The 14,201-nt window shown below is 38.9% G+C and overlaps 1 protein-coding gene across 1 annotated transcript in view; it reads left to right on the top strand.

Annotated features, from left to right (window-relative positions):
* Window positions 1-9,465: 9,465 nt before the first annotated feature.
* Window positions 9,466-14,201, top strand: part of NDFIP2 (Nedd4 family interacting protein 2) — a 63,751-nt gene continuing 59,015 nt past the window's right edge. Inside the window, exon 1 of the mRNA XM_025925077.2 lies at window positions 9,466-9,756. Coding sequence (XP_025780862.2) covers window positions 9,484-9,756 — 273 coding nt within the window. The 5' untranslated portion in view covers window positions 9,466-9,483. The remainder of the gene's footprint in view (window positions 9,757-14,201) is intronic.

The following is a 14,201-nucleotide window of genomic DNA, read 5'->3' as shown; positions in this document are numbered from 1 at the left end:
TTCTTGCAGTGAAATACTGCACAGCAACAAAATGAACTAGCTACACCTATACTCAACTGTTTAAATAAATCTTACAAATATAAAGTTAAGCAGAAAAATCAGACTCAGAAGAGTACATATACTATGATTCCATGTATATAAAAGTCAAAACTATAAATTAGTCCAAACTACTATATGGTGTTAAAAGTCAGGATTATGGTTATTGTTTGTCTGGGAGAAGACACAGGAATTAGGCCAACGGTTTTTCTGAGGTTCTGGAACTATTCCATTTCTTAATATGGGTTCTGGTTGCATGGATTTTTTAGTTTATGTAAAATCTGTGAGCTGTATGTACACTTAAATGCATACAAGTATGTATATTTCTTATTTTTGTAATGTTTATTTATTTTTGAGAGAGAGAGAGAGACCGAGCATGAGCAAGGGAGGGGCAGAGAGAGAGAGATGGAGACACAGAATCCAAAGCAGGCTCCAGGCTCTGAGCTGTTAGCACAGAACCTGACATGGGGTTCAAACCCATAAACTGCAAAATCATGACCTGAGACGAAGTTGGACACTTAACTGACTGAACTACCCAAGCACCCCAAGTATATACATTTCAATAAAAAGTTGTTAAATTAAACAAACAAACAAACAAAAACAACAAAAACAAACAGAAAATTCCTTTTACCTCAGTTGTTGGTGACCTTTGGTAAATTTCTTGAGACTCAAGGTCTCAGTTTTCTGATATATAAAGTGGTAGTAACAATAACACTTATTGCATACGTTTGTTGTAAAAGATATGATGCACTTAGCAAACTGACTGGCAGCATTTAATGAATGTTAGCTATTATTACCATAATTATAATGATTGACAAACATACTTCTGGATAAACAAATGACATATTTTCTATGGCTACACATATTGGAGTCTTTTATTTATTTTAGGATGACTCCTGCAGAGCACACGCCCAGACACTTAGCTTAGAAAAAATAAGATGTGGCCAAGTTGGGAGGCCTAACCAGCTTCTGGGTTCTTTTGGCAAGTCTCCATCTTCTTCAAACTATAATATTTATTTCACATTTTAAGTATAAAAGGTATTAAACATCACTTTTTTTTTTCTCTTGCAGTCACTAGAAAATGAAAGAAAGGAAAAGAACCTCCAGGATTAATATTACTTTTTATTTGTATGGCTACATTTCATTTGAGCTTCACAACAGGCTGTGAGACAGAGAGGGAAGGCATTAGTATTCTGATATTTAAGAGGAGCAAACCAGCTCAGCAGGTTAAGTGACTTGCCTAGGAGCCACACTGTTAAGATATTCAGAGTTGGGACCAAAGCTATGAGAAAATTAGGCGGATAATTCAGGAAGTAAAAGAAGGAGGGTGGGGCGCCTGGGTGGCTCAGTCGGTTAAGCACCTGATTCTGGCTCAGGTCATGATCTCACGGTTTGTGGGTTCAAGCCCGCCTCAGGCTCTGTGCTGACAGCTCAGAGCCTGGAGCCTGCTTCAGATTCTGTGTCTCCCTCTGTCTCCACCCCTTCCCTGATCACACTCTGTATCTCTCTCTCAAACAATAAACATTGAAAAATTTTTTTTAAAAAGGAGGGTAATTTAAGATGAATAGTAAGGGGCGCCTGGGTGGCGCAGTCGGTTAAGTGTCCGACTTCAGCCAGGTCACGATCTCGCCGTCCGGGAGTTCGAGCCCCGCGTCAGGCTCTGGGCTGATGGCTCAGAGCCTGGAGCCTGTTTCCGATTCTGTGTCTCCCTCTCTCTCTGCCCCTCCCCCGTTCATGCTCTGTCTCTCTCTGTCCCAAAAATAAATAAACGTTGAAAAAAAAATTAAAAAAAAAAATAAGATGAATAGTAAGAGAACCTTTGCTTGAGCAATGATGGCAAATGGAACTTTCTGTGATGATGCAAGTGTTCTTTATTTGCCTTGTCCAACACAGTAGCTGTTAAACATTTATGGTTAGTATCACTGAAGAACCACGTTTTTAATATTAGTTTAAATGTAAATGATCACCTGTAGCTATCATATGTATGTGCAATGTATATCATTTCCAGGAATCATGGGAAAGTCCCATGGTCAAGGGGTTGGGGCGGCACTGAGAGCTGGCATCCTGTTCACTGTATGTGTTTAGGTCATCTTATATCCCAACCTTATCTAAATGGGCATGCTTGTATGGGATTGGGATTGTTTAGTTTTTAAGCTTGCATGCAAGCTGTAACTTTAGTTGTAACTAATGTTAGGTATCTATTGTATTTTCAAAGACTATCTTTTTGGAGGGCTCATTTATTGTATGTTAAAAAGTAGACTTTCATGGGGAACCTGGTGCTAAACCATTTGTAGACGATCTGCTTCTGCATTGGGGTTTCATAGTTAGCAGAGCAGATCTCTCACTGTGATCTATTCAAAGTCAGGCCTCAACGAAAGGGTTCGAAAAGAAATATATATGAAGAGGGGCACGTGGCTGGCTCAGTTGGAAGAGCATGTGACTCTTGATCTTGGGGTCATGAGTTCAAGCCCCACGTTGGGTGTATAGATTATACTAAAAAATATATAAACTTTAAATAAAAGAAAAAAGAGGGGCCCCTGGGTGGCTCAGTCAGTTAAGTGTCGACTCTTGATTTTGGCTTAGGTCATGATCTCATGGTTTGTGAGTTCAAACCCCATTACGGGCTCTGCAGGGACAGTGGAGAGCCTGCTTGGGATACTTTCTTTCTCTCTGCCCCTTCCCCTACCCCTCAAAATAAATAAATAAGTAAACAAATAAATAAATAAACAAATACATGAATAAATAAATAAATAAAAAGGACAGGAGATAAAACAATATTTAATATGTTTATAAAATTTTTAAAAAACACACACAAAAAGGACAAAAAAAAGTAGATGATTTACTTGTTCTGAAGCAGCAACCCCTGAAAGAATTAGCAACAATCTTAAAATTTATCCTGTTTGGTGGCAATACATTTCACTATAATATTTCTTCCAAAAGAAATGTTGACATGTTGAGTTCATGATGCGTTGGAGTTCTAGATTTATTTTTACTAGTAATGTTTTGGAGGGCCGTTTCTTGTTGGATGTGGTAGGAACAGTCAATGGGGTATTTTTTAATGTTTTATAAGTTACCACATTTGAACTAAGCTGGAAGTGGAGTGGTAGTTTCAAAGATAATCACTTCAAGGCACATTTACCTCTCTCAGCCTTAGTTTCTGTATCTCCAAAATGAAGGTTTTGGAATAGGTGACAAGGAAGATCCCCTGAAATGCTAAAATTTTATTAATCCATGAAAACACACATTTCTCTCTTTTTCAGACATTTGGGCTTTAAGGAAATTTCAGTGACCTGTGAGCCAAATCATCTGTTGTGTTCAAACTGAAGGAATTAAATTTGATTTTCTATTCTATGTGCTATATTTGTAAGTACACATGTGTTTTTCGCAACATTTATGCTTTTGTTTGTGTTTTTTTTTTAATTTTTAAATGTTTTATTTATTTTTAAGACAGAGAGAGACAGAGCATGAGTGGGGATGGGGCAGAGAGAGAGGGAGACACAGAATCTGAAGCAGGCTCCAGGCTCTGAGCTGTCAGCACAGAGCCCAACGCAGGGCTTGAACTCACAAACTGTGAGATCATGACCTGAGCTGAAGTCAGACGCTCAACAGACTGAGCCACCCAGGCGCCCCTATGCTTTTGTTTTTAAAAGTCAGTATCTGGATGCTATCATCTGAATGTTTGTATCTCTCCCCTCCCCCCTCCCCAAATTCAAATATTGAAAATCTAATGCTGAAGTTGATGGTATTAGGAAGTGGATCTTTAGGAGGTGATTAGGTCCAGAGGCATTGGATTAATGTCCTTTTAGTCCCTAGATAGATCCCTCAGGACCCCTTCTGCCATGTGAGGATACAATGAGAAGCTGGCAGGATGAAACCTGCATGGGGTCCCTCACTAGAACCCAACCATGCTGGTATCCTGATTTTTGCCTCCCAGCCTTGAGAGCTGTGAGAAATAAATTTCTGTTTATAAGCCACCCAGTCTATGGTATTTTGTTACAGCAGTCTAAACACACTAAGACACTGGATAAAGAAGATTTGAGCTTGATGTCTTTACTGGGGAAATCATGCCAGATTTCTCAGTGATCATTCTTCGTAAGGAGAATTTATAGACATTTCATGGGAGCTTCACATATTTTTGACAGGTGAAGTGGAATAGTATAAATATTTTATTTTTTCTATGATATCTAGCATATATAAAACAACTCCTTTTTTTCATTATCTTGACTTACTTAGGCTCTGTAAGGCCATTAAGTTTGTTTGTTTGTTTTTCCCTATTTGAATCTTAAGGCCAGGAAATGGGTATGAATTTCTTCTTAATTATGGAAAGGCAGCATCTTGTAAGTCACTCTGTCTAAATACTGTCATCATTTTGTCCCTTCAGATATTGAATGCCCTTTATCCTCACTACTGAAACGAGGCACCTTTATCATACGGCAACCTTATTGGTAATGTTGTACAATGTTGTTAATAGCGAAGTGTCATTCTGACTTCAGATGATTTAACAAATGAGGCCTGGTTCCTGTTACAGAAGGAGAGCAAACAATGTCTTAGATGTTACGAAAATCTTGATATATAAGAGATATTTGTCTCTCCTAGTATTTTACACACACACACACACACACACACACACACACACACACACCCCTACATGCACACAAACATAGTATTTGTCTTCTTCCATGATCATCTTGGCTTGGTTAGTCAAGAGAAACCTGTCATAATAGGCAATGTACTCAGTGCCAGTTCTGCTCTTCTATGATGAAAGTGATTATCAGGCTTGCAGAGAAAACAGGAGACAAATAACACATAAAATCCTGCCTTAAAATGGTCAAAGAACAGCCTTCTGTACTCAAGGTAAAGCAAAGAACGTTTTAATAATTTATGAATTAGCCCAATTTTAAATACGTAATCCCTAAGGCAAAATGGCTGTTGATTTGATTTGCTCATGACTAAACAAAAATGAAAATGATAAATAAAAGTAGTGTTAGCTTATCAAAATTCAAATATTTTCTAATTGTTGCCTGGTGATGCCTCCATATATATAACAGTATGTATTTAAAATAAAGCTGATAGGAAATACTTATTATGGAAATTTATTTTAATCTCTAAGCTAACTCTCTGTACTTCATTCTCTCTTCTGTTTCTCTCTCTCTCTATTTTATAGAGACAGTTTCAGCTTGTAGTATTTAATAAACACGGGATAGTCAGTTTTCTGTGTCAGCTTGGTTAGGTTATAGCTCCAATTAAAACTCAAACACTAATCTAGGCATTGCTGTGAAGGTACTTCTAGATACTATGATCAAAGTCCAAGATCAGTTGACTTTAAGGAGATTATCTTCTATAATCTGGGTGGGCTTGATTTAATTTGTTGAAAGGTCAAGAGCAGAACTGAGGCTTCCCTGAGGAAGAAGAAATTCTGCCTGTAGATAGCAACTTCTAGAATCTTCTAGAGTTCCAGTGGCCTATACTATGGATTTGGGATGTTTAGCCAGCCCTCACAACAGTTTAAGCCAATTCCTCACAATAAATCTCTTCATATATATCTTCTATTGGTTCTTTTTCTTAGGTTGAGTCCTGACTTATAAAAAACATGAGCTGTATTTTAGATTCTTCCTATATTCTTACTATATTGATATTCAACAGAGTGTATGAGAATAAAGAGAGAGACAGGAAGTAGATACCTGATTGTCAAATTGCTCACTCAGATTTCCTCTCTTAAATTATAGAGCTGAACAGATGACAGGAATCTCAGAACCAGTTAAATAAGGAACACTATGTGAAGCTAAATTGAGATACAAGCCTCCAAACTGCTAAAAGATCCACGTACATGGTAATAGAGGTAAAACTTTGGAGTAATAATTATGCTCATTTTCATTTACCAAAATGACACAATAGTTTCTTGTATTTTCTAAAATCTACTTCAGAATTTAGTGAGCAGAAAATAATGGCTACTGAATTTTTTTAGGTAGAGTTAGAAATCTTCAGACAGAGAATGCAATTTTACCTCTTTTTAATCATTCTCTAGATAAATATACAAAATCATACATATTCCAAATGCAATTAACCATTAGGATCTATGGTCACACTAACCATCAGCAGCTACTTGGGGAGTAGTTTTATGTTTTATATTCTATGTTGTAGTGGAAGTGATAAAAAACTAGAAGTCAAGAAGTAAGGAAAATTTGGAGCATTTGCCTACCTGTGATTTAGGCCTGTGTAGAAAGCCATGTGCTGGCAAGGGCACGTCTGTCCACTGCTCTTTAACTGGTGAGAATAACAACAAAGAATCCTGGCACATGTACATGCAGTTTAGCATATCTGGTTTGAACTAGGAGGAGGGTATGGAGGATGATAAGAAATCAGTTTATCTCTAAAGGGAATGGCTCTGCTTCTGGGAAGGTAGGAGGGATTCCCAGTGGGAAGTATATCCCAGGAAAAGGGGTCTCTATGACTAGATAGCATCACTCTACAGAACTTCAAAGTCGTTCTTGGTGGGAAGACTGTAGATACATTATGCCCACATGAGAAAATGGTAAAAATGGAGGGTAACGGGGGTGGGGGTGGGGATTATTCTGGGGATGACGCATCAATTAATGTGAAAAGACAGTTGTCACTTCATACAATTTTGATATTAACCATGTTTTATCACTTTATGTCTTGGCACGTGTTTAGTTTGGGTTCTCTAGGAAGCAGATGCTGATATGAAATTATGAGTACAAGAGATTTATTGGGGAGTTAACATCTGTGAAAAAGAAAAGGATTGGGCAGGGAGAGTCATCACAACATACTACAAAGCTAACAAAGTCTCTGCCAGGTTAGCAGGGAGTTCGGAAGCAAAGATTGCCTCTTAAAAGGGTGTCAGGCAAAAGTGGCTCCACCTGTACCACCACCAGTTGATGGCCAGATGCCACCCTGAAAATAAACACAACCACAGGTTGAAATAAACAACCTGTGGTTGAAATAAACCACACAACCACACAACCACAGGTTGAACTAAAACAACCACAGGTTGAAAACTGAAGGAAAACCGGGCAAAACAGCTGGAGGTTGTTAGTTAATCACACTCCTTATAACTAGTCACAGAGTATTTTCTTGATAGGGAATCCAGGCAGTTTATCTCCATGTCTGCCCCAGTATTGCAATGTGGCTCTGGTAAAATTTTGGGTGGCTGAGTATTTGAAAATGAAAATTGATCAGGCCAGAATAAGAGGTGTTCGTGAAGGGCATTAACATTCTAAAATTCCACCTGAAGTATTTTATAGTGGTACACTACCATCAATTCCTTAGGTGACTAGAGTTGTCACCACCAAAACATTAGGGGTTGAATACATCCGATGTTGTTAAAAGCTTCTAAAATGATAAGAATATTGTTTCTCCCATTTCATGCTCCCAGTGGGACAACTCAGGGCTTCTACTTGTGATGGCCTGTTACAGGTCACACTGGCTTAGTTATGAAATGGGCAAAAGGAGCTCAGAGTGGCTCTTTTTGGGATGGTAAGAAAGCATCATTCATTTCACATAGATCAAAAAGGTGGGATTTAAAAAAGTCAGATTGGCTCTTTGTGATGCATCACTATGGGGGAGGGGTATTTTATAGCATAGTGCTTAATATAGTGGAGACTCTGGAGTCTGTGACCACCTGCTAGTGATTTGGCTTTGGACAAGTTTCTGAACCTCTTGGTGCCTTAGTTTCCTGACTTGTTAAACAAGGATTATAGTTGTGCCTACATCATGGAGTTGCTGTGAGGTTAAAATGACATAACACATGCAACGCCTGGCTGGGGAAAGGCTCAATATCCATTAGCTGTTATTCTACTTCTTTCCTCTTTTTCTCTTCCTTTTCTTCACTGAAAAAAACACTTTCTGTTGAATTTTGTTGTCTGCTGTCTAGATTAGCAAAATGTTCACAAAGCTTGGGAGGAGGGTAAAATTGAAAGAATCTGTTACTTTAACAGGATTCAGGATGTCTGCTTTTGGTCTTTGCTTTTCACCATTATGTTCTCAGTAGTGTTCTGGGTATGCTAGGTGCAAAAAATGGCCACTGCGCTGAGCAGTAGTCTATTTGAAAAACAACAAATGGGCATATAAATGATTAATGAAAACACAAGCACATATAAAATTAAGTTCTAAAGGAACAGTACAGACCATAAGTGATGTAGGAATCTAATTTCATTTTTCTGTCTGTTTCAACACTGTGTGTTGTTTTGATTATTTAAAGGTGGTATCATTTGGGGTGAAATTGTGAAGGTGACCTCTTGTACAATAATACAATAAAATGTCCTATGTTTATTGTCTTCGAATCCAAAATACATGAATTTATATTAAAAGAAAACAAGTTTAAAGACATTTCAGTATGTTATTGCCTCCTTTTATTGTTAGTCTATTCATACTCTCTACCATTAGATGTGTTGAGATGGTAAAAATAGGAAGAACTGGTCAATGCTTTGAATAAAACTATCAAGAAAGCTTAAATGTTTTTAGCTGATTATTTCTCAGTGAGTTTGTCTTTATTGTATTTTTGCTATTTTAACTAGCCTATCAGACTCACTCAGTGGCTTTTTTTTTTATTCCAGGACTCTCCTTTGGAAATTCAGAAAGGAAGTAAAAAGTAAAGGAGATCGCTGGGCCAGATTATGTGAGATCATAGTTTTTGGGGTATAGAAAGGTTAAAAGATACTTTACTTTGTCCCATCATACTCTTCTACTCCGTAGAAAAACATGCTTTGTGGCCTTTGGGAGATACTCTCACATAGTAGGTCACGTGTGCCTAATCGGACACTAAGACTGTCTTACAATGTTGCACACCAAGTGATTTCTTACTGTTATTTCCTTTGGCATTACTGAAGTGAGTACGATGACAAAATAGTCCTATCGTACTTCCTTATTTTCTTGTATCCTTCCAGTAACGTAGGGCTCTAGAGGCCTCCTTCCTTGGCGAGACGTGAGTATGGTTGAAGAGTCCCTGTTAGATTCTCAAATCTCATACTACCAAGAAGGGGACAAAACAGTATTTAAAAAGATATCCTTTACCTCACTAATGATTTTGAACGAGCGTTTTAGGAACGTCTTAGAGACGGATCTCCCCGCATTGTCCTAGCCTGGGTGAGTTATAAGAGGAAGTGTTGGGTAAACGGATGACCCTTCCTGAGGTGTTCTAGGAATGCGTTCCCTTCCTCCTCGACTCCGGTGTCTGCGTGGTGTGATTGTGTACCCGCCTGTGCCGGCGCCGAAACCCGTCCAATAGAAAAGACCTATCAAGGACGGTGATTTTTTTTTTTCCGTCCCTTTTGCCACCGCCCACTCCCGACAAGCAGACAACCTAGACAGTTCCCCAGACTTGTCTTACTTTTCCATTTCCTTCCACCCAGCCAAACCGCCCCCCCCCCCCCCGCTCGCGACGCGAACGGACGCCGGAAGACCCCACGAGCATGCGCGACCACTGCGAGCATGCTCAGTAGCTCGCGCGGCGTTCTGGAGCTTCACCGCGCGGTGGCCGACGCGGAGGTTTCCGCGACTGCTGCGGGAGCGACAGGAAGTGAAGCGGCCCGGCCGGGCGACCGCGGCGGCAGAAACGGCAGCGGAAGGGGCTCTGCGGCCAGGACGTCGTCGACGGGGGTGGACGAGGGGTCCGAGAGCGGAGAGGACTCGCCCGCTCGGAAGCCGGATCCCGAGCCGGGCAGGATGGATCATCACCAGCCAGGGACTGGTCGTTACCAGGTGGTGAGTTCCTGCGTCCCCGCCCCGGCCTTCTGCGCTGCCCAGGACCCCAGAGCTGCCTCCCGCCGTGGACCCGGGAGTCCCCTTCCTCCGGCTAAAAACTGCCTAATTCTTCTTTTTTTTCTTCACACCTTTCCTTGTGGAGCTTGTCTCTGACTCCTTCGAGACCTTTTCCTCTCAACCCAAGGCTCCTACTGCCTCCCCATCCCTCACCCGCACCCTATATTTGGCTGTAAGATACCCTTCTCCCTCCCCCTTCCTAAAACTTCTATTTGTTTTACTTCTCACCTTCTTGGTCATTTCCTTATTTCCTGACCCAGTCACTTCTGAGATATTTCCAGTGGATTGTCTGCTGGAAATGGTGCTGAGTTCACATACCTGCTGGGAAGAGGATCGCCGTCAAAAATGGAGCGGGTAGGGGGGAAGGAGATGTAAGAACGATGTAGGGTGGGATGTGGATTCGGTGAAAAATGTGGGTTGAAAAATTGTGTAACTACGGAGAATAGTGGTGCTGATCTGTGTCTTCAGCTCTAGTTAACCTTGCCATTTTGTCCTGTTCCATTTTGTTAGTATTCAGATTTTATTTCTATTCTCACTTGGGGGGGGGGGGGGAGGCAGGAGAGGAAACAGGTTTTGCTAGAAAAAATGCAAATCCTGTTTGAAAATTATTTTTCACTAAATACAGGGTTTTCCAGTTCAACCACACAAATCTTTGTATGTTAAAAGAGTGAAAAGTGTCTCTACATTTTCAGTGTCAGTTTCTCTAATGTAGTTTTTCCTGTAGTCTTAATTCTGGTAGTGTCGTTGGAGATTTCTAAACCCTCTTTAAAAAATGGGCTCAGCAATAGTTGACTGTTTGGTTGTAGCTAGGTAGCATGTTATAAACTTTCATGTGGTAATTAAACCTTTTCACTAAGGAAGAATAGGAAAACATTAATATGTAGCATTGATGGTGCAATTAATAGTGCTGTTTGTGAAATTTTGCAGATGTAGATATATTAGTGCAGATTTCACCTCTCAAATATGTATTTGCAAATGTGAGACTTAGTTACGAACAAAGAATTCCTATCAATAAGTGCATTTTGACGAATACGAACGAAGGCTACTGAAAGATGAAATTCCAATGTATGCAGTTGTGCATTTGTCTAAGATACAAGCTCATGATGCTTCCATTTCATCTGGTTTACATCCTGTAAACCTTCAAATGATCTATGTTGAATTTTGTGAAAATTTATCTATTTTCAGAACGGTTTAGAAAATATTGCTGCCACTGTGGAAGGCATTTTTCTTTTTTCTTTTCTTTTCTTTTCTTTTCTTTTCTTTTCTTTTCTTTTCTTTTGTTTTCTTTTCAATGTTTATACTTTTGAGAGAGAGAGGGATGGAGGGAGGGAGGGGGAGGGGCAGAGAAAGCAGGAGACACAAAATCCAAAGCAGGCTCCAGGCTCTGAGCTGTCAGCACAGAGCCCGACACGGGGCTTGAACCCACAAACCATAAGATCATGACCTGAGCTGAAGCGGCGTGCTTAACCGACTGAGCCACCAAGGCACACCCCTGGATAGTTTTTTTAAAAAAGACCTTCTTTTTGCAAATGTTAGCTAAAATAAAATGCAGAAAATATTGAGTACTCTTTCCAGTGTCTTTTTTCTAATCCCTTTCTTTTCTTATTTCTATTTGTTCCCTTAATGGCATTAGCTTTATTTGAATTCTTTCTCGTTGGGGTTTTGTGTGTCAGAATCAACTGTGTTCTCATACACAAGTCACTACTCAAAACATTTTTAACTGATGTAGCTGTGTCTTAAAATAATTTGTTACAGTTGCTTTCAGTAATTATGACTAGTTGAGATTTGACTTAATTATTACTAAAAAAATGTTTTTCTGACATCAGTGTATTGAAATTTACTTACCCAGTTTTAAGATATTTTTTCTTTTTCTCTACAACTCCTTTTGCAACAAATGGGTATTGCATACCCGCCCCCGCCCCCACGCCCACCTGGAGATGTGTCCTACATAAACTTTGAAATAGACTTTGAATGGGTGGAAGCATTCCTTCAGAGCAGAGGGCAAAAATTGGTTCTTGTAAAGATACTACTCCTGGTAGGATATCAGTTGTTTTCTTTGTAAGGCAAAATGTTTGAGAATCTTAGCATAGTTTAAATTTGGATTTTAATTCCTGTTGCTTTGTAATTACATAGCTATTTCATCTGTCTAGTATAACTCTGGGTTTTATTGAGGATGGCCTGATGAATAACTATATCTAGGTATTCTGAAGAAGCAGCTGAGTTGTTGACTATTAGACTATTTGGGGACAAGTCTGCAGCTCTGGATTATATGATGAACACAACTGCTGTGTAGTTGTCTTTACTCAGTTTTTTTGAAAACTCTGGAATGATTAATAAATTATTGATCAATAAGTAATTTCAGTTGTTAAATGTTAAGAGCTAAGTAGGAGACAGGCAGATATGCTTAGGAGTACAATCGTCTGTAATGTTAATTTATCTCTTATTGATAGAGTTAAAATTTAGGTTTCCATATTGGAAAGTTAGTGGTGATGACCGTCAGAATGACTCACGACCATTAACCAGTGTACAAGTTTAATGTGGAAACAGCTTTTTCTGTGATGTCTTCTTTCCTTCCGTTGTTATACGAGTCTGAATTTTGTTAAGTAAAGCAGTGGATAATAATGTAGAGCTACAAAAAGCCTGAATTATTACCCTTCTCATTTTAGAAAAAGCTAGATATGCTATATGGTTTCCTTGGGTTACGGGATTAAGTTTTGTTTGGTAGAAAATGAGCAATGTTGCCAAACTATGTAGTTGTTTTAGCTTGGAGTTGTTAGGCCACATTCTAACTTTGATGTTTTCTATTGTAAAGGATTATGTACCTATACCAAGCTGACTACTAAGGTTTCAGAGATGTTCTGTATACAGGTTAAGTTGGCACTGTTGATTGTAGCAGTAGTTTCCCAAACTGTTTTCCAGAATGATGTAATAGATGGTCTTAGAAGATTTATGGCATATATTAGCGTGTTAAAACAAATATTTGCATATTAAAACAATGAGAAATTCTGCAGTAAAGACAATGGTTTAGATATTTAATCTAGCTCTTCCTAAATTTTGATCACAGATTTTTAAAGAAAATTTTGAGACTATATTAACATTTCCAAAATGTTAGTTTTCTGTGAACCTAATGAAGTATTCATACTGTAAAGATCTCGATACTTTGGCCTTGTATTTGGAGAATTAGAGTTGTCCTTGATAAATCAGGGAAGGGGATTAACTGTTGATGGTTAAAAAAAAAACACATTTTAAAGTCATCTGGGCTTATATTTAGGTTGTGCTGCTTACAATTTGTGAGCTCTTACCTTAGTTAACTTATTTAGCATTTTGAAGCCTCAGTTTTGTCATATCAGTACCTACCTCATAAGGATTATTATGAGAATTATACGTTGTAATATACGTAAAAGATGTAATACAGAGATTGTTACGTGGTAAATATTACGGATAACAAGGTATATAAACTGTAAAGTATTATATACCAGTTTTTGTTTGTGACCACTTTTGTATTTTTTTTTATACAGCAACAGGAATATCAACTACTTCTTTCTTGTTCATGTCAAGTACTGTGAAAAGTCTTAAGATTTGATTTTATCCTATTTACAGGCTAAGAAGTTAGTTTGTTAATGTTTCATGGTTACTAGCAGAAAACAGGAGACTCCCAGATGAGAAACAAATAGCATTCTTACTCATAGCACAGCGAGCTGCATGAACGTCAACATATTTGGGTACATTTTCCTTGCACCCACATCCCATTATGGTGATGGGTCTAGATAGATGCACTTGGTGGGTCACAGCACAGGAACTCAGGACCAAGGCTCTAGCACTTTAGCAAGCAACAAACAAGCTAGTTAACCTCTCCCTAGGAGTAGAGTTATGCGCTGTGGTAACCTTGACCTTCTTTGTTGCCTAGGTGACTTATTACAAGAATCCACTCAGTACCAGGAAATAGATAAGTTTTGCAGACTTTAACACTCAGCAAGAATGTGCACAGACACTTAGGCCCATGGCAGACTGCCATACCCAATAAATAGTACATGTTCTGGGTGAGATAATAGATGGGAATTTTTAGGTGTAGTCATTTACTTTTGTTTTCCATGTTAAGGAAATACGGCAGTCTTTTACCCTATGTTGCTGTCTAGGTTTGCCTTCTTTTCTTGGCCCACCTCTGTTCCTTTGATCCTTAATTGTTTGTTTCCTTTGCATTTATCAGGATTCTTTGGTTTATATTCTTACCACACCACTTTTACATCATCAGAGTTGCCCATTGCTTAATCCAATAGATACTTTTCAGTTCTCATCTTACTTGATTTCTGTTACATTGACCCTGGGAACCTTCTTATTCCTGAGAGGAAGACACTTTCTATTCTTTACTTTTCTGACTTCTCTTTGTA

This window comes from Puma concolor, chromosome A1, assembly GCF_028749965.1.
Source record: "Puma concolor isolate L17-30 chromosome A1, mPumCon1.1.hap2, whole genome shotgun sequence".
In the NCBI taxonomy this organism is placed as follows: Eukaryota; Metazoa; Chordata; class Mammalia; order Carnivora; family Felidae; genus Puma; species Puma concolor.
Note: the sequence above shows the minus strand (reverse complement) of the source record. Positions and strands in the feature narration are given on the sequence as shown.